This window comes from Hyperoodon ampullatus (assembly GCF_949752795.1).
Source record: "Hyperoodon ampullatus genome assembly, chromosome: 10".
Classification (NCBI taxonomy): Eukaryota; Metazoa; Chordata; class Mammalia; order Artiodactyla; family Ziphiidae; genus Hyperoodon; species Hyperoodon ampullatus.
The window spans coordinates 85,068,619-85,093,214 of NC_136923.1; the positions used below are offsets into that span (position 1 = coordinate 85,068,619).

Below are 24,596 nucleotides of genomic sequence, written 5' to 3' on the forward strand. Positions count from 1 at the left end.
AGGATTTTAATCCAGATCTCTGTGACAAAGAACTTTTCCTCTTTTTACTATGTATTGCCTTTTTTTAGATATAATAAGTGTGACTAATGGAAGCAGTTCTGTCATTTGCACAACTCCAGGGGACACTCTTCACATTGTACTTTATAGGGCTAGCACTCTCTGGAGAACATAGATCCAATATGAACAGAATTCTTTGAAGTTTTGTAAAGCAGTGACCTGGGGTAGAGAGGCAAAAATAAACCAAGAGTAATCTACTTTGTCACAATTCTGTAAAGAATGTTGCCCATCAGATCTACACTAGGTGAAGGCCAGAATAATGAAGACATGTATCCATTTGATTTATTGAGTTCTGAGACCCTCCTTAAAAATGCCTGCATACGCGTCCGGAGCCTGTGCTCCGCAGCGGGAGAGGCCACAACAGTGGGAGGCCCGCATACCGCAAAAAAAAAAAAAAAAAAAAAAAAAAAAAAAAAATGCCTGCATGTATTCTGGTTACTTGGAATTATATAAAGACATAAATGGATTATTTGATATAGAATACACAATGCCACCTGAGCCATATGCACTCTGAAAAACAGGTAAATTAAGAATGTATATACAAATAGATAAAGGAAATTATAAATAGCTACCATTTACTGAGTATTTTTTATGTGCCTGTTATGCCCCAGTGTGAGATAATATTGTCCACATAGTGTGGATAAGGAAACAAAAGACCTGGGAAATGAATGTATGTAAAGTCACATGATTAGTAATAAGTAGAGGGAAGGTTCATACCTAGAATGTCTGCCTCCAGAGCCGTCTAGATGTAGTCAATGCCTCACTAGTGTTATTTACCAGTACCTGGTCACTAAGATGGGAAATATCTCAGCCAGCAATGGCTTGGATAACATAGAACTTGACCTGAATTGCATCATTCTAATGGGCCCAAATACCATGTTAGCCAGGTAATTTTGTAGCATCAGAGAAGATATACTAATAGACAATTTGGAAATATTCTTAGTCTCTTAAGCTAATTCATCCTCAATATTTAGGGCGTATGTGCATTATGTCACAAACATATTAATTTATAATGCTTAAACTTTTTAATGGTTGGGGATGAAACTTATTCCTAATATTCCTAACCATATACTTCCCTTGCCTATTAAAAAGAGTCCCCTTAGAGGATAAATTACTCAACTGTCCTTTTAGGGGAATTTGGTCTTTGCTAGAACTGAGGAATAGGGCAAGTGATTATATTTTTTGAGCATAACAAAGGCGTCAAGGAAGAAGAGGAGACACAGATGTGGTTCTGTGAGAATACTGTTTGGGAAATGAAATTGAGTGAGACAGAGAAGACCTGGGAATGTAGTGACCATCTCTTTGGTGGGTAGCATGAGTAGAAAAGCACAGAGGATTCTAAAGATGCTGTGTGATACATTAAGCAGGCACTGTCATCCCCTTGACATTCTTAAAGGGAGGCTCCAAAATTTTTTTAATTGCTTTTAATTATTTTTGACTGATGGATGGGTCATGCACCCTTGAATTTCCCCCCATGTGGGACTGAAGTATAGTTCAGGTATCTGAATCTTATTTACGTTCTACTAAATCATTATTACACCAAAATATAAAATCAATTAAATTGAAAGTCGACTTCAGCAGCTATTTACCCTTCCAAAATGCTTTTACCATGGGTTATTGCAGCTGAAGAATAAGCAGTTTTAGAGCTAATAGCTTTCCAGGAAACTGTCCTGCATTAAAACAATCTCAAGGTTGTTTTCATTCCCCATATCAAATACCTACTGTTTGGGATTTGGGTGGCATGAGGTATGGAGCATATAAAGTTCTCACCTTGCTACTCTCAGATTAGTGAACTGCTCCATACTTTGGATGTGTAATGATTTTCAGAGTAATTGTCCTAGCACTCAGGACTCTTGACACTGGGGATTTTGTTTATATCTCTAATTATGAAATGAAAGCGCCTCTTTCAGTAAAAATAGGTTAAATCCTTTCCCACTACCACAGCATGCCAAAGACTTCTGAATCTGAAAAGAGAGCATAGTCATTAAAGGTGCTATAGTTACTGAATATATAATAGGATAAATACAAAGAACTCCACACCTAGACTTGTTATTGCAAAACTGTGAAAAAAGAGAGAACTCTTTTAAAAACAGCTGTATACAAAAGACACATTACTTTCAAAGGAGCAATAGTAATACTGACAACTGCCTTCTCAACAGAAACTATGAAAGCTAGAAGCCAACTCCTAACATGTTACAAAAAAAAAAAAATCATTGTTAACCTAGAAGTCTTTGTCCAGCAAACATTTCCTTCAAGAATTAAGGTAATATAAAAACATTTTTCAGACAAACTGGGAATTGATCCACAGCAGACCTCCAGTGAAAGAATTATTAAATGGGAATTCTTCAGGCAGAAGTAAAATAATCACAGATGAAACATAGAGGTATAGAAACAAATGAAGAGAGACAGAGAGGAAAAATATTAGAGTAAATCCAGTAATTACTGAATTCACAAAACAAAAACAATAATACCCTATAGGGTATAAAATATATAAATTAAAATGCCTAACAATAAATAGCACATAAGATGAGAGGGTATAAGTGAATTTAAGTCTCCCAAGGTATTTTCATTAATGGGAATTTTTTAAATATTAATTTATATTAGAGCATAATAAGTTGAGGATACATGTCTTAATCTCTAAGGTAACTACTGAGGGATAATAAAAGTACAAAGGGAATGATATTTTTAAAAAATTAATGAAAAAGAAATCAAGTGAAATTATAAAGGAAGATAGGATAGAAGGGAAAAAAATAGAATGATGATCATTTTAAGTCAAATGTGTCAGAAAAACATGAAATATAAAAGAACTAATTCTTCCAAATTTTAAGTTAACCTTGATTGAAATAAAAGCAAAAACAAAATGTAGTAGATTAAAAGTAAAATAAAGGAAACTAGATCAGCCAATGTAGACATTAAGACAAGATACATTACTAGAGATAAAGAAGGATATTTTATAATTATTTTAATACACTAGAAAATATTTCTATGCATCTAACATTTTACAACCATAAAGCAAAATTTGAGAAAACTGGTAAACCTCCTCATGGGATTGAGCAGCTTATGTATGACTGATATTCTGGCTGGGAAAAACTGGAAAAGTCCAGATAAAATACCATGAGTATTCACTAAAAGGTATCAGACAGCAGCAGAAGCCAGTAGGACCAAAGACATCAGAGGCTAGCACCTCTGAGAGGTGAGCTGACAATCCCCACCATTTTTTCCTTGGGGCTATTTGCCAATTCTGGAAATTGGCAAAAGGCTGATAATCCAACTTTGGCCCTGGTAGAAACCTGCAGCTCTGGACATAGAAATTAGCCAAGCATTTGTCAGTTGCACAGGGCTAGAGTGGCAAAATTGGAAAGTAAGAGAACTTAAACACAAAGTCAGTTTCTCTCCTTGAGATGTTTTTTGAATTCTGAAGTTCAATAGGGTAAGGGGCAAAAAAAAATCTAAGCTCAAAATCAATAAGAAACATGGCAGAATTTCCCATACCATCTGTGCTAAGGAGACAAGCTCTACCAGGGCCTGGTGGGACCCAGCTGAGTATACCAAGCTCTCTATTTAACACCATGGAGGGCTATATTCAAGGAACAGGGGGTACCAGAGGTAAACTGAGTCTTATCAAAATTGAAGCCTAGCCTCATCTCATTTCATTCCCTACTTAGGTTAGAGTGTTCAATTTCCTCCCCTCCAAATCTATCTATGAGAGAAAAGAGTAAATCTTTTCTGGCAAAGTACAATATATTCTAAAATCTATAGCTTCTTTATTTAATGTCCATCATTAAATAAAAATTACTAGGCATGCCAAGGGACAGGGCCATTTGATTAATAACCATAAAATGCCCTTAGAAATAGTCATACAAATGATATAGATATTAAAGTTATCAGGTAAGGGCTTACCTGGTGGTGCAGTGGTTAAGAATCTGCCTTCCAATGCAGGGGACACAGGTTCGATCCCTGGTCCAGGGAGATCCCACACACCGTGGAGCAACTAAGCCTGTGTGCCACAACTACTGAGCCCGCATGCCACAACTACTGAAGCCCGTGAGCCTAGAACCCATGCCCTGTAACAAGAGAAGCCACCACAATGAGAAGCCCCCACTCGCTGCAACTAGAGAAAGCCCACATGCAGCAATGAAGACCCAATGCAGCCAAAAATAAATAAATGTAAAAAAAGAAACTCTCAGATCTTTATTATAAATAAATAAAAATAAAGTTATCAGGCAAAATGAACTTCAAAATATCTATGATAATATACCCAAGAAACCAGGGAGAAAGCTGAAGAAAATAGATGAAAAGATAAACAATTGACCAGCACTGGAATCTATAAAAACAATCAAATGGAAATTCTAGAACTGAAAAATAAAATGTCTGAAATTAAGATCTTCATAGATAGGTTTAATGACAAATTAGCCACAAGAGAAGATAGATTGGTAAACTGGAAAACATCATTAACAAAATCCAAATTGAAACATATAGAGAAAAAAATAGAAAATACAGAAATTAGCAGAAATGCAGAATTAAGTGAAAAGGCTAACAAATCTGTACTTAAGTCTCAGAAGGAAAAAACAGATAAAATGTGACATAAGCAGTATTTTAACAGAAAACAGCCCCAAATAGCTCAAAAGTAATAAAAGACCATAAGCCACACATGCACAAAGCTCTGCAAATTTAAATCAAGATACAATGTAAATTTATATATATATATTATATATATAGTAAGAATGCTGAAAGTCAAAGATAAAGACAAAAATCTTAAAAGGACTAGAGAGAAAAGACATGCTACTTTCAAGTAGCAAGAATAAGCCTGACATCTGACTTTTCAACAGAAACTATGAAAGCCAGAAGATAATGAAATGAGTTCTATAAAATGCTGAAAAATAAATGCCAACCTAGAATTTTATGCCTAGTGAAAATATTCTTCAAGAATCAAAGCAAAATAAAAATGTTTTCAGACAGGCAAACAGAGAAATTTTCATCAGCAGATTTTCACTAAAAGAAATATTAAAAGGAATTTTTCAGTCAGAAATTATCCCTGATAAAACCTGAAAATGCAAGACAGACTGAGGAGCAATAGGGGGTAAATATGTGTGTTAGGAGACCATTGATCTTTAAAACAACAGAGAGTATCTTTTGAGTTGAAATGCATATAGAAATAAAATACACTAAAGAATGAAAATACAGGATGAACTAATGCAAAGAACTAAAAATTCTCATATTCTGGCATTATAATGAAAATAGTAAAAGTATAATTCATAATAAACTTAAGTAAAGTGCATGTTATATCTTCAGTGCTGGAAAGAATAGTGAAATAATGTCATAGAAGGAAAAATGAATTGAAAATGGATTAATCTAAAAGAAAAAAAGTGCAATGAGAAAGGGTAGGTCAAATAGAAAATAAATAGTGAGCAGGTAATCACAAGTACATTAGTAATTATATTAAATTAATATGGATGAAATACTCCAAGTAAGTATCAAGATTTTCAAGCTCAATAAAAAAGGAAATGCAGCTCTATGCTGCAAATAAAAGACAAATTAAACATGAAGATACAGAAAGGATGAAATAAAAGAATGGGTAAAGATATGCCAAACAAATATTAACCCAAAGAAACCTGGAATAACTATGTTAATATCAAATAAAGTAGACTTTAATTCATGAAACATTATTAGAAATAGTGATATTTCATAATGGTAAAGAGAAAAATATCAGAATTCTACTTCTTTTGGAACCCAATCTTACAGCTTTAATTTATACTCATCAGGAATTGAGCAAACTCAAAGAACTAGACAAATTTACAATGAAAGAAGAGACTTTCACACACTTCTTTCAATAGCTTATACCAAAAAAGAGGTAGACAAAAAGTAAGGATATGGATGATTAAACAACAACAACAACAATGAACAGAGTTGACCTAATTGACATATGTAGAACACTGCACTCAATAAGGAGAGAATTCACATTCTTTTCGGTTGCCCATGGGACATTTTTTCTTAAATTAACAGTATGCTGGATCATAAAGCAAGCTGCAATTCATTTTAAATGACTAAAATCATTCAGAATACATTCTTTAATCACTGTGAAATTAAGGTTGCTATCAAAAGCAAAAGATAGGTAACTCCTATTGCTTTGAAATTAATGTTTAGGTTAAAGAAGAAATCGCATTTGAAATTAGAAAACATTTTAAATTACAATGAAATATGACATATCAAAGCATGTGGGATGCATTTAAAATCATGCCCAGAGAAATGTATAGCTTTAAACATATATACTGAAAAACAATTAAGTCTTAATATCAATAATCATGTTTGTATCTCAGGTATTATAGGTAGGGAAAAAAAGCAGCAAATTAAACCCAAAGAAAGTAGAAGGAAAGAAATTATGAAGAGTAGGACAAAAAAATGATATGTAAAGCCAACAATATCAAAAGTTGCTTCTTTGAAAATTAATAAAATCAGTGAAATAAAGAAGATTGATCAAGAAAAAGGGAAAAATTATCAATATAAGTGATGAAAAAGGGTACATTGTAATAATTCTTAGCACATAATAAAGAAAATAACAGAATATTATAAACAAGATAATACCAAGAAATCTGACAAGTTAGGTGAAATTGAAAAGTTCCACAACACATAGACAGAGTCATAAAATAAAATTGTAAGTATTTTCTGTGGTGGAAGGTGATTATGAAGGCAAAAGTAACAAGGGCTCCTAAAGGCATAAGTGGCCCTATTACCACTGAAAACCCAGGGGTTCTATTGCTAAAATGAAAAAGGAAACAATGAATACTGGAGACAAGTGATGGTTTCTGCCCCAATCTGCACCTGTGGCTGCTCGTAACCATAAATCTTCTTCACACATTAAAAGACACTGTCCAGCTCCCCTCAAAAAGAGACAACTCAAATTTCCACCATGTGACTGCATACAGCTCCACAATCCAGGGACTCTAGGTCCAGATGTGATGCTTCTCTGACCCAGGACCCATAAACTGATAAACTATACACCCCCTCCCATATTTAACAGGTAAAGGCAGAGTAAGAATGGAATAGACCCAAGGAAATAAAATAAGTGACAGAGCAAAACAAACAAAAAGCCCTCACTCTCATAAAAGACAAGAATTGAAAACAGAGAACATTTAATGGTGAAATCTGTTGGGCAGGAAAGGCACAGACTCCCTGTCCTGGAGTGAACTAATTTCTTGATTAGACATGGATTCTGTTCTGCAAGAGGCACTTCCTTGTTCTTTATGGCTGATGGATTTGATCCCTACTTTATCTATTATTCTCTGTGGCTTCCCTGCTTTTGTAGCTCCACTTTCTGCTGAAGTTGGTTTTGGTGCTCAGGAATGGCCAATCACAGTTGCTTGTAAACAAGTTTCTGGTTTCCTTGCCTGAATAATGGGAGCAATCACTGGGGCCAGTAGTTCTGGGACTGTGAGAATAGGTCAGGTGAACAGAGACCTTCAATTTTGTATTAATCCCAAACCTGTTCCTATTACCAACACACATCACCTTTGGAATTTCTCAACTGTATTTATAGATTTCCTAACTCTGCTGGCTTTCACTCTAATATGGCCTAATTTTCTCAATATATTAATATTCTTTACTGCTAAAGCCAATCTATCTGGCTCTGCTGTGCAACCAGAAAGTTACTTATATCCATGTACTTTTTCAGACATTTTTAATGGAATTTGAATAGTGGAAATGGGAAATTTAGGAAGTCAACAGTTATCTCTCTTAAATCTCATTTCATTAGATTTTTCTTGCAGCACTTGCATTACTTTACATCTGTGTATTGTCATTCATTTTTGTATAGATATTATGGATTTCTTAAAGGATTTACAAATGTAATTGGACTAACAGGAGGACTAATTGCTTCCACTGTGACTGGAGTGATCCTTAGTCAGGTAAGGAACACCCAGACATGGGTAGTTATTTTTCTCATATTAACTGTACAGAAAAAGAAAGTGTAAGGCATACAAAAAGTTGCAGAGGAGACATCAGCAAGAGGTGAGTTATGAGTTTTTGTGTCATATTAAACTTGGCATTTCCTCCAAACTTACAGAGGATACAAGTTCTTTCTTGCTATATGTCAATTAGTTGTGCTGGTAACTCTTTAATCATTGGTTATTGAAACAGAAGTGGACCTCTGTGATTTTTAACAATTAATGTGTGCCTTTATCAAAACAGGTAGTTGACTGGGTGAATGGTAATATAAGTAAGAAGATATAGTTTTATCAGGAAAGGAATGAAAAATCAGGAACAAATACAATTTTTAAATGATCAAAAGAAACAATTCTATGAAGGCTGGCTTCTGTTCCTATGGATGAGGTTACCTGAAATTCTCCTCTTAAAAATACTTAAAATGCCTTATCTGGTGCTGAAGGAAAATAACTGCTAGTCTAGAATTCTACAATACATCAAAAAAAAATCCATCATAAAAAATGAAGTTTAAACTCATCCATTTTCAAACAGAAACAGAGAATTCATCAGAAGTAGGCTAGCACTGAGAAAAAAAGCTAGTTTTTTAGGGAGAAATAAAATTATCCCAGATGGTAGATTGGAGATACAGAAAGGAAAAGAGGCAACAGAAATGATCAATATGTGGATGATTCTACAGGAATATTGTATAAATTGATAGTATTATGTAAAGAAGCCCCAGTTCTCAAAGCTGGTTACCTAGTGGAGGCAAAACCACTATCATCACCCAGGTGATAACTGGAAACACGTGCACGTTCCTCAACCATCACATTTATTCTGACTTTTCTTCTTAAGCCACAGATAATTTACCCACTAACCATTAATACTAAGTTTCTTTATTATTTGTTAGATTAGTTCATCTTTGACCAGGATTTATTTATCTGTTATGATGACTCTGTTCTAATACACCTGAACATGCTTTCTCCAACACACTATATGCAAATGGCTGTACAATCTCTGCCAACATATTTTGATGAATTCTGTGGTCCCAGAATCTAATAATATATATTCAAAAAATTTTTAAATGCCTTATCAAATTTTAACAATCATGTTAAATGCATGCCTGATCTTGAAAAAAAAAATAAGGGAAAATTTCAGAGATTGAACATGAAGGAAGAGCTTGATTCCAGAGAGGTAAATGACCATCAAAGCCACTGGCTGCCTTGGAGAAACTGCCCATCCTGGGTGTTATAATGGACACCCAGTTATAATGGACAAACAAAGCATAAGAGATAATATCCCAAAACCACTCATAAAAGAAGAGTTAGAATTAAAATGCTGATATTTATCTGTAACCACTAAGGACTACAACCTCACACCACTACTACCATGTAGCTCATATATAAACTTGGAGGAAAGTTTTGGAGGAAAATCTCCAAGCTGAGAGGTAACAGTGTTCAGGCAAATACTCCAATTGCTCCTTGTCCCACAACTTTGGCCAAGAAGAGACAATTTGTACTCACCATGGCCAAATTTCCCATAGAGAGGAGCCCCCCCCCACCATCATGTGCTAGGACTTATGGTATCAGAAAGGCTAGAAACATCATTATAACCATGGAAGCTCCCTGATCAGAGAGGTAGGCTTATTAAAAAAGAACTCCAGGAGACCAGGGTGTGTTTTCTCCCCCTGAGCATGGAGCTCACTCAGCCTGTTCTTCCAATTAACTCATTCAGACTTGCTGAGCTGACTTCCCCCAAAGGTGGCAGGAAACATGGCTCCAGAACTGTCCAAAGTTGTCTCTGCCCAGTGAGGAAACTTATCTATTTCAACCTCGGCTACAAAGGGAGAGGAAAAACTGAATATAGACTCTTCTGAACGTTTGAAACAATAAACCAATCTTCACAATGGTTTGAGGCCCTAATTCAAATTCTATTGTGTCCAAATGCCATAAGCCAAGAATTGAATTGCTAGTAGTCCACAGATGCCTAGTAAAAGTAAATAATTTTTTTTTTTCTGGAGAAACTCTAAATTCATATTCCAGAATTTCCTTAGGCATAAAGTTTTGGTGAATATGATTTTACAATCAATCAAAAATTATAAAATGCTTGAGGAAATAATGTGTTATGTGAGAGATGAATAAAAACCACCGAATCAGATCCTCAGAGATATTGGACATATATGTATATATTTAAAGAAGTAAAAGAAAGGATTGAAAATATAAAATATAAATAAGAAAAAATATATAAATATAAACTTAAGAAACATAAGTTTAGGGCTTCCCTGGTGGGGCAGTGGTTGAGAATCTGCCTGCCAATGCAGGGGACATGGGTTCAAGCCCTGGTCTGGGAAGATCCCATATGCTGCAGAGCAACTAGGTCCATGAGCCACAACTACTGAGCCTGCGCGTCTGGAGCTTGTGCTGCACAGCAAGAGAGGCTGCGACAGTGAGAGGCCCACACACCGCGATGAAGAGTGGCCCCTGCTCACCGCGACTAGAGAAAGCCCTTGCACAGAAACGAAGACCCAACACAGCCAAAATAAATAAATAAATAAATAGCGTTCCCTTTAAAAAAAGAAAGAAACATAAGTTTAGACAAAGAACTAAATCTAACCTCTGGCACTTAAAAATATAAAAATTAAAAATTCAGATTAAGTATAGCTAATAAGAGAATTAGTGAGGCTTCTGTCTCCATTAATGGGAGGCTAAGTAATTTGGACCAATTCTCTTAAGAAAGACAATTTAAAAGCCTGAAAAAATGTATAAACGTACATGCACAACAATTTTACTCCTTCCATAAGGGAGTCAACAGACATCCAAAGTCCCACCTAGTTATGGCATCAAGTTCAAAGTGCAGAATGTATCACCCTTTACTGGGGGATGATGCATAATGGCCCTCTATATCTGGAATTACATGCTCCATAATGCTGTATACAATGGTAGCATAGCAATCCAATAGCTGCAATAAATACTTCCTTTCAGAAAAGGAGAATTGGAAAAGAAACAGCAATCATTTGTCCTTAGTAATGCTGACACACTTCTAGGCAGACATTTTGAGAGTCAGATCCTGATGAATGTTTGAATGTTCTTCAGTCAGGCTCTGAAACAGATGAAGGTAGGGACTGGAGGGTCTTTGGAGTGGTCTCCCTTGATTAGTGTGTTTGGCATAGAGGAAGGTGAGTGAATCCAATGTTTGTGGAGAAGAGGGCAGGCTGGAAAGTAACTATTGCAGATACAATAAATTTTTTGGTTCTCCTCTTGGGCATTTCCCCACTTCCTTGAAGTTAGATATATTTATAAAAAACCAAATCCCTGCCACTAAAAGCCACTAGGAATTGCGGGGGGGGGGGGGGGTGCAGTGGGTATTGGTTACTGTAGTATAACCTACTCTATCTTGACTGGTCAGGAGGATCTATCCTCCTGACCACATGAATCACCACATGAATGAATCACATTAAGAAAAAAATTATAGAAAATACAAAATATGTGGACTCAGTGAGAAGGCCCAACATACATTTAACTGGAGTTCCAGAAAACAGAATAGGGCAGAAGTTAAATTTGAAGAGAAAATGATTGTTTCCTAGTTTTTCAGAAATATAGCAATTCACATCTTTAAGAAGTCCATTAATGACAAGTAAGATAAACAAAAGAAATCCACAGTTGCACACCTCATAGAGAATTTACAGAAAAGTAAAGAGAAAAAGAAAGTCATACAAGCAGTAAGAGAAATAAGAAAGGCTGCCTTCAAATGAACAACAGGTAAACTAATCTCTGACTCTTCATCCATAAAAAAGGAAGCCCAGAAGACAGTAGGATGATATCTTCAGTATACTAAATGAAAAGAACTGCCAACTTAAATCTGTAAACTCAGTGAAAATATTTTTTTAAAGGAGAAAACATATTTCAAGCAAACAAAAATCAAGGAAGTTCAATTCATTAATGGGCATTTAAAGAATGTTTTTAAGCATAAGAAAGTTGGAGGTACAAATAGGAATGAAAAAGAGTAAAAGTGGTGTGTGCAAATCCACTTATTTACTTATTTGTTTTATTGTACAAAATAATAAAAGTGTCTTGTGGAGTTTTAAAAAAAACTACATGTATAGAATGAATGAAGTAGAGTAGACAGTAACAATAGTAAATTAATCAGGAGAGGATAAATGGAATAAATTATTCCAAAGACTTCATGTTCTCTTGCCATAGGATAAAAGTATTAATAGAGTTTGGTGCACCAAGGATACATGTTGTAATTTCTAGGGTAGTAATTTTTAAAACACAGAAAAATGTGTATAAATTTCAAAGTAACTGGAAAATGAAATAAAAACACTTTCTTTAATAAAAGAGGGCAAGACACAAGAGAAAAAGCAATATAGACCAGGAGTTGTCAATGTAAAGTCAACAAAATAAGTAGGTAAATTAAGATACATCACTATTTATTCAGAGACTACAGAATTATTCTCCAGCTTTCATTTTTAAATTGCATAACTGTGTGTGTATGTGTGTGTGTGTTAAAATAAAAACCACATAACATAAATTTACCCTCTTAACAAATTTTGAGTGTACATTACAATATTGTATAGTTAGTATTGTTAACTATATGCACATCATTGTATAATAGATCTTTAGAATTTTGTCATCTTGCATGATTGAAGCTCTATACCCACTGAACAAGAACTCCCTGTTTCCCCTCCTCCTGGACCCTCTAATTTTTTAATACATAAAGATTAGTATTAAAGTTGGGGGGTATGTGTATTAAAATTCCAAGACATAAAGTGTGGAACTTTCAAACCAGGAGAGAGGGGAAAACATGGAATAAAAAAATTTTTTAAAAAGGAAGCAAAAGCCCCTCAATGTGAAAGAAGGTAAGAAATGGTGTGGGGGTTGGGGGAGGACTATAGGTAGAAGACAGGACAAATTAAAAGCACAAAGACAGATGGTAGAAATAAATCCAAATATACCAAAGATCGCAATAAATATAGATGGACTAAACTCTGCAATTAAAGGACACATTTTGTAAGACTAAAAACAAAAGCCATTCATATGCTATTTATATATAAAATACATACCTAAAATAAAGACGTAGAAACATTGAAAGTTGTAAGGACAGCATAAAAAATGAAGTAAACATTAACCAACAAAAGATGATATTATTATATTATCAGGAAAAAAGTTTTTTCTTTAAGCAAAAATACTAGAAACAATGAGAATCAGCTACTTAGTAGTTTACAGTGTATATTTCCCCAGCAAAACTATCTTGTTCAAGTCTTAGGTCACCTACTTATAAGATATGTGACCTGGAAACATTTCTTAATCGAAGTCTCAGTGTCTCCAGGTGTAAATGGCTAAGATGACATAGAAACTTCATGGGGTTAAGGTAATTACCAAATCAGATCATGTATGCAAGTATCAGATGTTTATGTGTTCAATGCATAACAGCTATAAGTATTTTTAGTCTCATATACTTTTAATTCAGGAAAAATAAAAGTGTGTTTGCTATCCTATTGTTTAGCATTCTGAAAATGTTAGCAAACACAAATGTCAAGAAAACTTAATTACGGATATATACAATGTAAGTGTAGACGAAAAATATAACATTATGTACAGAGAATGTAATTGTCTTCCTGGGGAAAAAAAATTAAAGTTAGGTAGCATACTGTGGAAAAATCTAAAGCACAGTATCAACCAATATTGCAAAATACCTATGGGTATTTTGAAAATTGTACAAAGTCCATATGAAATCCAAATTGTACAAAGTCCATATGAAATCCAAATTGTACAAAGTCCAAAAAGTTGCTGCACACCTATTGAGCAACATCAGTGAAAATATTAGACGGGAGAGGCATGTCAAGTTTCTAGGTTGGAAATGTATAATATCTCTTATATGTGGAATCTAGAAAAATGGCAGAGATTAACTTATTTGCAAAGGAGAAATAGATCTACAGATGTAGAAGACAAACTTATGGTTACCAAGGGGGAAGGGGATGGTAGGATGAATTGGGCTATTGGGATTGACATATATACACTACTATATATAAAATAGATAACTAATGAGAACCTACTGTATAGCACAGGGAACTCTACTCAGTGCTCTATGGTGACCTAAATGGGAAGGAAATCTAAAAAAGAGTGGATATATGATTCACTTTGCTGTACAGCAGAAACTAACACAACATTGTAAAGCAACTATACTCCAATAAAAATTAATTTTAAAAAAGTTTCTAGGTTGGACTTCAATTCCAAATCACAATAGATTCTATTAACTTGAAATTACCACAAGCTTTATTATTTATCATTAAATTTCTAAGCACATCTTGGTTTTTTCCTCCACTTTCTGTTTGCCTACTACCTGTCAAATTTGTCAAATTTGGCATGTTTGATTATAGAAATCACTATAATTAAATATATTTAATGTCTAGTTTGTCAGGAAACCTTGTTTTACTTTTTCAGTGTCTACTCAATTATATTTTAAATGAAATTGATGATGATTTAATAATGGTCAAGTTCTGAAAAGAATACATTCTATATAATAAAGTTTCATTTCAAACCAGAAGGAATGGATTGATTTTTTTAAAAACATAGTGGCAAGCCCACCTGAAAAATACAATTACACTCTGTTCTCATATTTACCCCCAAGTTAATTCTAGGTGATTAAAAAATGTAAATGAAGAAAGGAAACAATAAAGATACTAACGTAAAATAGGAGTTAATAATTATTTAAGCTTTAGACAGGACATCCTTGAAAAGCATGGCACCAGAGACCAAAACCCAGTCACAATGCATTTTACATTTAACTACATAAAATTTAACCTCAGCTGATGAAAAAGTAAAGGGCAAAGTGGTAAAGAAAATCTGAAACATAACTGAAATTTAATGTCATCTTTGAATATGGATTCCAAAAATAAATTATCTGTGCACAGAATCCACCAACATATTAAAATATATATGACACTATGATTAAGTAGGCCATTTTCTGTGAAAGTAAAAGTGACTCTATCAATAAAATCTGTTAATGAAACTGATCATATTAATAGGCTGAAAGAGAAAATGTGTCAACAATTTTTATAAATAAGGAAAGCATATTTGACAAATCTTATTCAAAAGCATTGCTGTATATGTAATTAACCACCAATATATTCAAATTTATAGCAACAAAAAGTGAAAAACAACTTTAAAGAAATAAGGGATGCTTTTGTAAATTTTATAAATCTAAACTCTGGATTACTAATCAGTCAGTAACAGTTATGATATAGTTAAATATTTCCTGATATGCAAACATGTTTATGAGATATTTCTAAATGAAAAACCATATGCATTCTTGGCTTTAGCACTATATACATACAATGTCCTTTTTATACATGAAAAATTATATATACATAAATCTAAATCAAAACGTGGAAAGATAAATAATGATTATCTTTGTAGAGTGAAATGGCTTTTTTTGTGCCTTATGATAGTGTTTTGCTGTGTTTTAGTGACATGTGTTGTGCCTATATTAATTTTAATATTACATTTTAAATGTTACAAAACACAATTTTTTGCACTTTAATTCCTCAGGATCAAGACTCTCCCTGGCTTAAAATCTTCTTCATGATGGTAGCCAATAATGTGATAAGCCTAATCTTCTACCTTATATTTGCTAAAGCAGAAATTCAAGACTGGGCTAAAGAAACACAAAACACTTATCTCTGAAGGTAAGAAGTGATCCGATTAAGGGCAGATTTTGAAGCTGGGGATGCAGGAAAGAGAGGAGCTAAAGATGGCCCCTGAGCAAACTGTGGTGTTGCTGACTGAGATGGGAAAAAATAAGGGGTGCAGGTTTGAGGGAGAAGAGGGAGCCATGTAAAGTCTGAAACTATTTGACATCCTGATGAGATGGCATGCAGCCCAGCGGATATACCAGTCTAGAACTCTTTAGAGATACTGGGGCTAGAGATATAAGTTTGTGAGTCTGGGCCTCTCTAACATCTAAAGGTGAGGAAGAGAGGGGGATGCTTACAAGGGAAACTGGGAAGGGCCTTTGGTGAAGTAGGAAAGACAGTTGAAGAATGTGGTGTCTAAGAAGAAAAGTGAAAAAGGTGGGAATGTGTACTTGTGGCAAATGCTATCAAGGGGTCAAATTATATAAGGTCTGTGAATTTATTAATGGGTCTGGCAAGAGGTACTTTAAAGGCGATCCTGACTAGAGTGGTTTTCAAATGAATGATGGAGACAAAGCATCCATTAAAGTTCAAAGGGGAATCTGATATTGTGCTTTTCTTCTCTAAACTCTCTCAGTGGTAAATAAATAAGTAGGAAAAAACATATTTTTGTAGAAGTAGTTCAGCTAGTACACAAATAAGAATTGGTAGATGTAGAAAATCCCCATTTTGCAAACCCCAGTGAATTAAGGGATCTAGGGTTGAGCATCAGTGGCTGATATCACAAAGAGAGACATAGAGACATTGTGTACATCCTGGCGAAAAAACACACCACCACCAAGGTCTTGCTAAAAAGATCAAACTGAATGTGATCAAGCCTCAGGATACAGCTACTGTTTTCTAATAAATACAGAAAATAGAGAAAATGATGAACTAAATCCTAAGGATATCATCAGCAAATCTAAACTGTCTTATAATTGTCTTTAACAAATGAATTATAAGGAAAAAGAAGAGTGATGGATGGGGAGTCTCTAATTCAAAGAGACTTAAAAGACATACAAAATGTTTAAAAACTGGCAAAACTAAAGTCTACAGTGATACATATGTGGGTAATAAATCTACAAAGACATGCACAGAAGACATTACACTAAATGTCAGGATAGTCATTACCTGTAGGGGGAGGGAGAGGTTGTGATTAGGAGAGACCACATGGAAAACTGCTGGGATCCTGGTGATAGTCTGTTTTTCATATCCAAATTTATGATTAAAAGAGTGTTCATTAGGTGGAGACTTGAGGGTTCTCTATATAGAGTACCATGTCATCTTCAAATGATGACAGTTTTACCTCTTCCCTTCTGATTTGGATACATTTTATTTCTTTTTCTTGTCTGATTGCTATGGCTAAGGAAGTGGAGACAGCAAGAATAGACAGCCCTATAAAGGAGAGCTGAGAAATGGCATGGTACAGCAGGGAGTTTTTTATATGTTTGTTGTTTTAGAATTGATGTAATAGTATATAAACTGATGGTATAATCTAATAGTGAGGTTTCACAACGTTGGAGAGAAAATGCACATGCAGAATTAAACTACTTGATTTACCAGGACTCAGGCATACTATGAGACTCAGGTTGAAGCAACAGCTGAGGCCCTGTCCATAGGGAACTTAAAGAGCATGGCACAGAGGATGGAGGTGTGTCTCGGTGGGCACTTGCAGTAGAGCTCTCCTTGAAGACTGTGAGCTTCTGCAAGGTACAGCCTAATGGCTTCACCCACTGAAAATCATCCCAGGTCTGCACCCAGGTCCCCTCTTCCTCTCCCTAAAAAACCATCATGATAGAGAGAGAGAGAGAGGGAGGGGCAGGCTGGTGAAGGGGCTCTGACCACCATGCACATGTGTACATCCACAGAAAAAAAAAAGGGGGAGCAGTGCACCAGGCTGTAGAAGTCTGGAGAGTTCTGCCTTTCTTGGTCGGGAAGTGCTGCTGCTACTGATAACAGCAATTTTATAGGCAAAGAAAGTATTTGTGCTCAAGTAAACTTTTATTACACAAATTATGTACATATTTTAAAATGGTGTGTATGATTCCTCATTAAAAAAAAAAAAAAGTCCAGAGGGGATGAAATCCAAGCACAGTGCAGAGGCTGGCCTTGGATACAAACCCAGAGTTTACCCATAGTAGCTGAGAGAAAGTAGGGTTTATGGATACAGACTTGGTAGGTCAACACATAGGTTGGCATTTTGTCTGTGCAATAAACAGTGAGGTTTTCACTTAAACTGTCCTCACTTCTTTTCATTCTTTTTTCTTTTTCTCTGTTCAGCGGCAGTGATTTCTCCTACTCTGTCTTCCAGCTCACTGATCTGTTCCTCTGTATCATTTAGTCTACTATTGATTCCTTCTAGTATATTCTTCATTTCAGTTATTGTATTTTTCATCTCTGTTTGGTTGTTCTTTTATATTTTCTAACTCTTTGTTGAAAACTTCTAATTTCTCATTCTGTGCATCCATTCTTCTCCCGAGTTCTTTCATCGTCTTTATGATCATTACTCTGAACTCTTTCTCAGATAGATTGCCTATCTCCACTTCACTTAGTTCTTCTTCTGGGGTTTTATCTTGTTCCTTCAGCTGGGACATGTTCTTCTGCCACCTCATTTTGTCTCAGTTGCTATTAGTATTTTTATGTATGTAGTTGGTTAGTTATATTTCTCAACCTTGGAGAAGTGGCCTTCTGTAGAAGAAGTCCTATGCATTCTTGCAGCATACTCCTCTCTTGTCACCCAAGGTATAAGCTTTAGGGATTCCCCCTAAAAGGGCTGTGTGTTGTGGTCCTTCTGTTATGGCAGTCTGTCTATGTGGGTGGTCTGGTAGACTTGGTTGGCCCCTGACCCGGCTGGTTGCCAGGCCTTGCCTTGTGTGGATGCTGTTGCCTAGTAGGGCCTGGTCACAGGTGGCTGACTGCAGAGCCCCTCACAGGGCCCCAGGGTTAGTGCTGGCTCACTGGTGGGTAGAGTAAGGGTCCAGAAGGCTCCAGTGCTGTTCCCCCCCACCATTGGTGGGTGAAGCCAGGTCCTAGTGTTAGTTATGGACTACTGGCAGGCAGAGCCAGGTCCTGGAGTCTGGCTGCAGGGCCCAGGGATCCCAGAGCTGCTTTCAGATTGCTGGGAGAAGGGGTGGGGTTCCTGACAGTTGCATATGAGGTCCTTCATGTCCCTGTGTTGTCCTGCTAGTGGACAGGGCTGGGGCCCAGCTGGTCCCAGGGTAGGGTGTGGCCTGCTACGAGTGTGCTGTGTGGCGCTCAGGCTGTGGGACTGTGGTTTTCCTGCGTCTGGTGTCTGCCCCCTGGTGGGTGAGGCTGATCTGGAAGCTAGTGCAGGCTTCCTGGAGGGCAGGGTCAGTGCCTGCCCACTGGTGGGAGGAGCTGGACCTTGGTCTTCTGGTGGGCAGGGCTGTGTGTAGACGCCATGTCTAGAGGCAGCTTTGGGCTCAGGAAGTTTTTAGGCAGCCTGTATGCTGATGGATGGGGTTGTGTCCCCACCCAGTTAGTTGTTTGGTCTGAGGCATCCCAGCATTCCAGACTGTTGGGTGGGGCCAGGTCTTGGTGCTAACAAGCCAGAGAGAGGATCCCACACAGTGGCACCCACCAGCATCAGTGGCTCCCAAATATGTATGCCACCAGTGTCTGTGTCCCCAGGGTGAGCCGCAGCTGCCCCTCACCTCTCCAGGAGACTCTCCAAGACCAGCAGGTAAGTCTGGCCCAGGCTTGTATCAAATTACTGCTTGTGGGCTTCCCTGGTGGCGCAGTGGTAGCGAGTCCGCCTGCCGATGCAGGGGACACGGGTTCGTGCCCCGGTCCGGGAAGATCCCACATGCCGCGGAGCTGCTGGGCCCGTGAGCCATGGCCGCTGAGCCTGCACGTCCGGAGCCTGTGCTCCGCAACGGGAGAGACCACAACAGTGAGAGGCCCGCGTACCGCAAAAAAAAAAAAAAAGAAAAAAAAAAATTACTGCTTGTGCCCTGGGTCCTGGTGCATGTGAGGTTTTGTGTGCATCCCTTAAGAGTGAAGCCGTGAAGCTTCTATTTCCCGCAGTCCATTGGGACTCCTGAAATTAAGACCCACAGGCCTTCAAAGCCAAATGCTCTGGGGGCTTGTCTTCCTGGTGTAGGACCCCCAGGCTGGGGAACCTGATGTGGGGCTCAGAACTCTCCTATGGGGAAACCTCTGTACTATAATTATTCTCCAGTGTGTGGGTTGACCACCTGAGCATATAGGACTTGATTATATTGTGAGTCCTCCCCTCCTACCCATCTCATTGTGGTTCTTCTTTCTGCCTTTAGTTGTAGATCTTTTTCTGGTAGGTTTCAGTCATTTTCATAGATGATTATTCTGCAAGTAGTGATTCTGATGTGTTTGTGAGAGGAGGTGAGCTCAGGGTCTTTCTACTCTCACATCTTGACCAATCTCCAAGGTTTTTACTTAAGAGACAGGAGTTGAGAGAAATGGAAAAAAAAGGAATCCACATTGGAAAAGGGTAAAATTACCCTTATGAGTTGATGATATGATTGTTTACCTAGAAAATATAACTGGGTTGGCTGGAAAGCTACAGAAACATTAAGTGCACGCAGTAAGTTTCCTGACTAACCTATTAATACGGAAAATTTTTTTCATGTTAAACAATAACTAGTTAGCAAATTTATTGAAAGAAATGATCCAAATGATGGTTGGAGGGAAATCTGATATGATCAGTCAAAAATTTACTTGACTCAGTTTGCCAGCACCAAGACATTTCCAAAATGGTGCACTCACAAAAATTCACCAGAATGCATTTATGCTCAAGATTGCTGATTAGAAATGACAAAAATCTGGATCTGGAATTAATGTCTATCAGTGGCGTCTTTGTTAATAAATTTTGTAAGTGAATGGAATATAACCAGCAGCTGAAAAATATGGGATCTCATACAAATATTTTAATATAGAAATTACTGAGGCCACTCTTATGAATAAGCACATAACAACACTAGGAAATATTCCATAGGTGTTAGCAAAAGTTCATCTTCTATTTCTAAGGTACAGAGTTGGGCACAGCTATGGAAGCAATCACACTACTTTATTCAGACCCTATAAATCTTACTTGTTTCTATATATTTGACCTATTTAAATACTAAAAGTTTTTAGTTTAGTTTTATACTAAAGTTTTCCATGATTGTTATTTCTATTCATTTCTGTTTATGTCCAAGCAGTCATTATTAAATATTCTTATGTTATATTACAATTTCAAAAAGATTTTGACAAGTATATCTTAATTGAAAATTTAATTTTGATTTTGTAAAGTTATCAACCTTTTCCATTTTTTGATGTTTACTCAATTGACTTTCTGATATTGATATTGAATCCTCAAATTTTATGCGTGTGCGTGCTTGTTTTAGATTCCCGGGAATACTTTTTCATAGCCTTTAAATTCCGCCTTTCTGAGTCATTTCATTTAGTATGTGTTTCTTACAAAGGGTATATATTTGGGTTCAATAATTTCACCCATTCTGAGAGTTGTCTCCTATGTTAGCTGAGCTTAACCCAACTGCATTCATTATGTTTACAAATATACTTCATTTTCTGTCATTTTATTTTATATTCCCTTAAAAAAAAGTCCTCCTCCTCCTGCCCCCTTGCCTGCCTCTAATAATTTGGAAGGTTTATGGAATATTGTAAGTTTGGGTTGTGCTTACACTCTAATGAAATCTTTGAAAATGTGTTCATTTTCCATTACCATGCTACATTATTCTCCTGCCTTCTTTTCCTCCAAAATAGTTAACATACTCGACTTTTCTAATTACTTTTCTCTGGCTGGGACCAATTCTTCCTGAGCTTGTAATTCCCCAAGCATGGTGTGGGTAGAATTTCCTCAGTTCTCCTGTTTACCTGGTCGCTGTTTCCATCTTCCCATCAGTCTGCAGCTGGAGGTCTGGGAGTTTGAATCCACTTTTCAGACCCTAGGCAAGAGGACAGCTCAGGGAACACCAGCCCGGGTAATGGAGTAGTTCCGGGGATGTTTTCCTTAGCTTTGCTTTTTGTTTTGATGTGCTGATGGTTGTTTCTTCAGTCATCTGCGTCTTCAGGGCTGTCAGCCATAATCAGCGGTATTTTTCCCTGTCAGTCAAAGTGAAACACTGTTGCAAAGGTGATCAATCCCAGCTTCCCATCTTTATTTAAGATATTGGGGGAAAACAAGAAAGGGCTGAGTCACAGCCACGTGTTTCTCCTCCAGCCCAGAAGCCATTGCCAAAGTGCCTGGGATGCCAGAATTGCAAGGGTCCACCTGGTTCCCAGATGCCCTGGCCCTGGGGCATTACCCTCTCTTACTTCCAGAGGAATGTACCAAACTTTTGAGTCTGGTAGGCATCGTGAGTTGATTTCCAATGTCACTTTTTCATTTGATCCCCATTGTTTTGAATTTAGCAAATAGTCCTTGTTGTTTTTGGCATGGTGTAGTGCTCTAGTCTTTGTAATTTTCTGATTTTGCTTCTTTGAATTTATTTCAGTGGGTTCCAGATATAGTAGTTGTGTAAAGGGACATGCATTCTGCCTGTGAAAGTTTTAGAGCAAGGCTTCTCAACTTTTTTGTGATGGACCTCAATTCACAATATGATGCCCAGAACTCTAAAGGAGAAAAGTTATAGTGAAATAGGTATCAAGATATTTAAAAAACATGTTTATGATCATATATTTGCTCCTTTATTAATTCATTAAATAATGAGAACTAATTACAGGTCTAATAGAACCATTGTAATTTCAAAACAGTGTTGTGCAAAACAGCATATTTTGCGATATTGGTAATAACTGTAATGACACAAGAAGATATCTGTGATTTCTTATGCTGTCAGTCATCAGTACTGCTAATATTACTGTGGTTTTGTTGCCTACATTCATAATAGATAGAAATGTTAAATTTCAGCCAGAGGTTGGGGATATAAAGACGTAATTTTTTTCTATAAAGTTTGCAGATCCCAGATTAAGACCCCCTGCTTTCTAATATTCAACCAGATAAAAAATAATAATTTTAAAGCATTTTTATAAGTGCTGAGAAGAGAGCTACATCATCAGGACTTCTATTCCTAAAGGAGATTTATGTTTTGTTGTGTGTGGTAGGGTGTGTGGGGAGGGAGGTATAGGGAGAGAAGATGAATGATATCTATAGTTTAAAAGTTAAGACAATTCCAGGTACTAATAGCCCATAAAGAATATGAAAGAGGGTAAAATGATAGAGTCCAGGAGAGCTGCTTTAGTTGCAAATATAAGACGTGACATTTGTGTTGAGACTTCAGTGATGAGAAGGAGAGCCTCATGACAATCAGGGGAAAGAGTGCTCTGAGCATCAAAAATAACCGAGGGAAGGACCTAGAGATGGGAATGAGCTCAGTCTACCTAAGAGGGAGAGCAGAGGGCAGTGTGGTTGGAATCTAGTGAGTGACGGGAAGTGAGATTGGGAACTAGTTAAGGGCCAGATCCTGTACAGCTTGAAGATCATGGTAAGAGCTTGGTCTGAATTTAATTCTATTTATAATTGGATCAATTAAATGCTTTTGAGGAGGGAGGTGACTTGCCTAATTAATGCTGTATAGAGATCCTCTGTCTACCTTCTAGAAAAGGGCCTCTAGGAAAACAAGAGTGGAGGCAGGGAGACCAGACTGAGGCTGTTTCAGAAGTTCATATCAAAGATGTTTGTGGTGTGGGCTAAGATGGAAGCAGAAGGAATGGTGAGAAGAAGTTAGATGTAGACTCTGCAGGTAGAGCTGGGCAGACGTGGCAGGGAGATTATGGATTGTGCAGGAGAGAGAAGAAACAAGGATGGGACCTAGATTTTGGGTTTAACAGCTAAGTGAATGAGGAAGTACATTACACAGAGCTCTCAGCATTTCATTCACGGTGTGTTGTCATACTCGCCTTTGCCACCTAACTGTTTTCCATAGCGGCAGTACCATTTTACATTTCCACAAGCAATGTGTGAGGGTTCCAATTCTCTGCATCCTTGCATTTGTTATTTCCTGTTTTTTGCTTTATTATAGCCATCTTATTGGGTTTGAAGTGGTTTTGATTTGTGTTTCTCTAATGATTTCTTTTAACATCTTTATTGGAGTATAATTGCTTTACAATGTTCTGTTTCTGCTGTAAAGCAAAGTGAATCAGCTATATACATATATCCCAATATCCCCTCCATCTCGTGTCTCCCTCCCACCCTCCCTATCCCACCCCTCTAGGTGGTCACAGAGCACCAAGCTGATCTCCCTGTGATATGTGGCTGCTTCCCACTAGCTATCTATTTTACATTTGGGAGTGTATATATGTAAATGCCACTCTCTCACTTCATCCAAGCTTACCATTCCCCCTCCTGATGTCCTGAAGTCCATTCTCTATGCCTGTATCTTTATTCCTGTCCTGCCCCTAGGTTCTTCAAACCATTTTTTTTTTAGACTCCATATAAATGTGTTAGTTAGCATACGGTATTTGTTTTTCTCTTTCTGACTTACTTCACTCTGTATGACAGACTCTAGGTCCATCCACCTCACTACAAATAACTCAATTTCATTTCTTTTTACAGCTGAGTAATATTCCATTGTATATATGTGCCACATCTTCTTTCTCCATTCATCTGTCACTGGACACTTAGGTTGTTTCCATACCCTGGCTATTGTAAATAGAGCTGCAATGAACATTGTGGTACATGACACTTTTTGAATTACGGTTTTTTCAGGGTTTATGCCCAGTACTGGAATTGCTAGGTCATATGGTAGTTTTATTTTTAGTTTTTTAAGAAACCTCCTTACTGTTCTCCATAGTTGCTGTATCAATTTACTTTCCCACCAACAGTGCAAGAAGGTACCCTTTTCTCCACACCCTCTCCAGCATTTATTGTTTGTATATTTTTTGATGATGGTCATTCAGACTTGTGTGAGGTGATACCTCATTGTAGTTTTGATTTGCATTTCTCCAATGATTAGTG

At 36.8% G+C, this 24,596-nt stretch overlaps 1 protein-coding gene across 1 annotated transcript in view; it reads left to right on the forward strand.

Moving 5' to 3' along the window:
- SLC17A1 (solute carrier family 17 member 1) overlaps positions 1-15,656 on the forward strand; it is a gene marked incomplete at both ends in the record, with an annotated part of 61,392 nt that extends 45,736 nt beyond the window's left edge. Inside the window, 2 exons of the mRNA XM_079712686.1 lie at positions 7,868-7,958; positions 15,522-15,656. Coding sequence (XP_079568812.1) covers positions 7,868-7,958; positions 15,522-15,656 — 226 coding nt within the window. The remainder of the gene's footprint in view (positions 1-7,867; positions 7,959-15,521) is intronic.
- Positions 15,657-24,596: the final 8,940 nt, after the last annotated feature.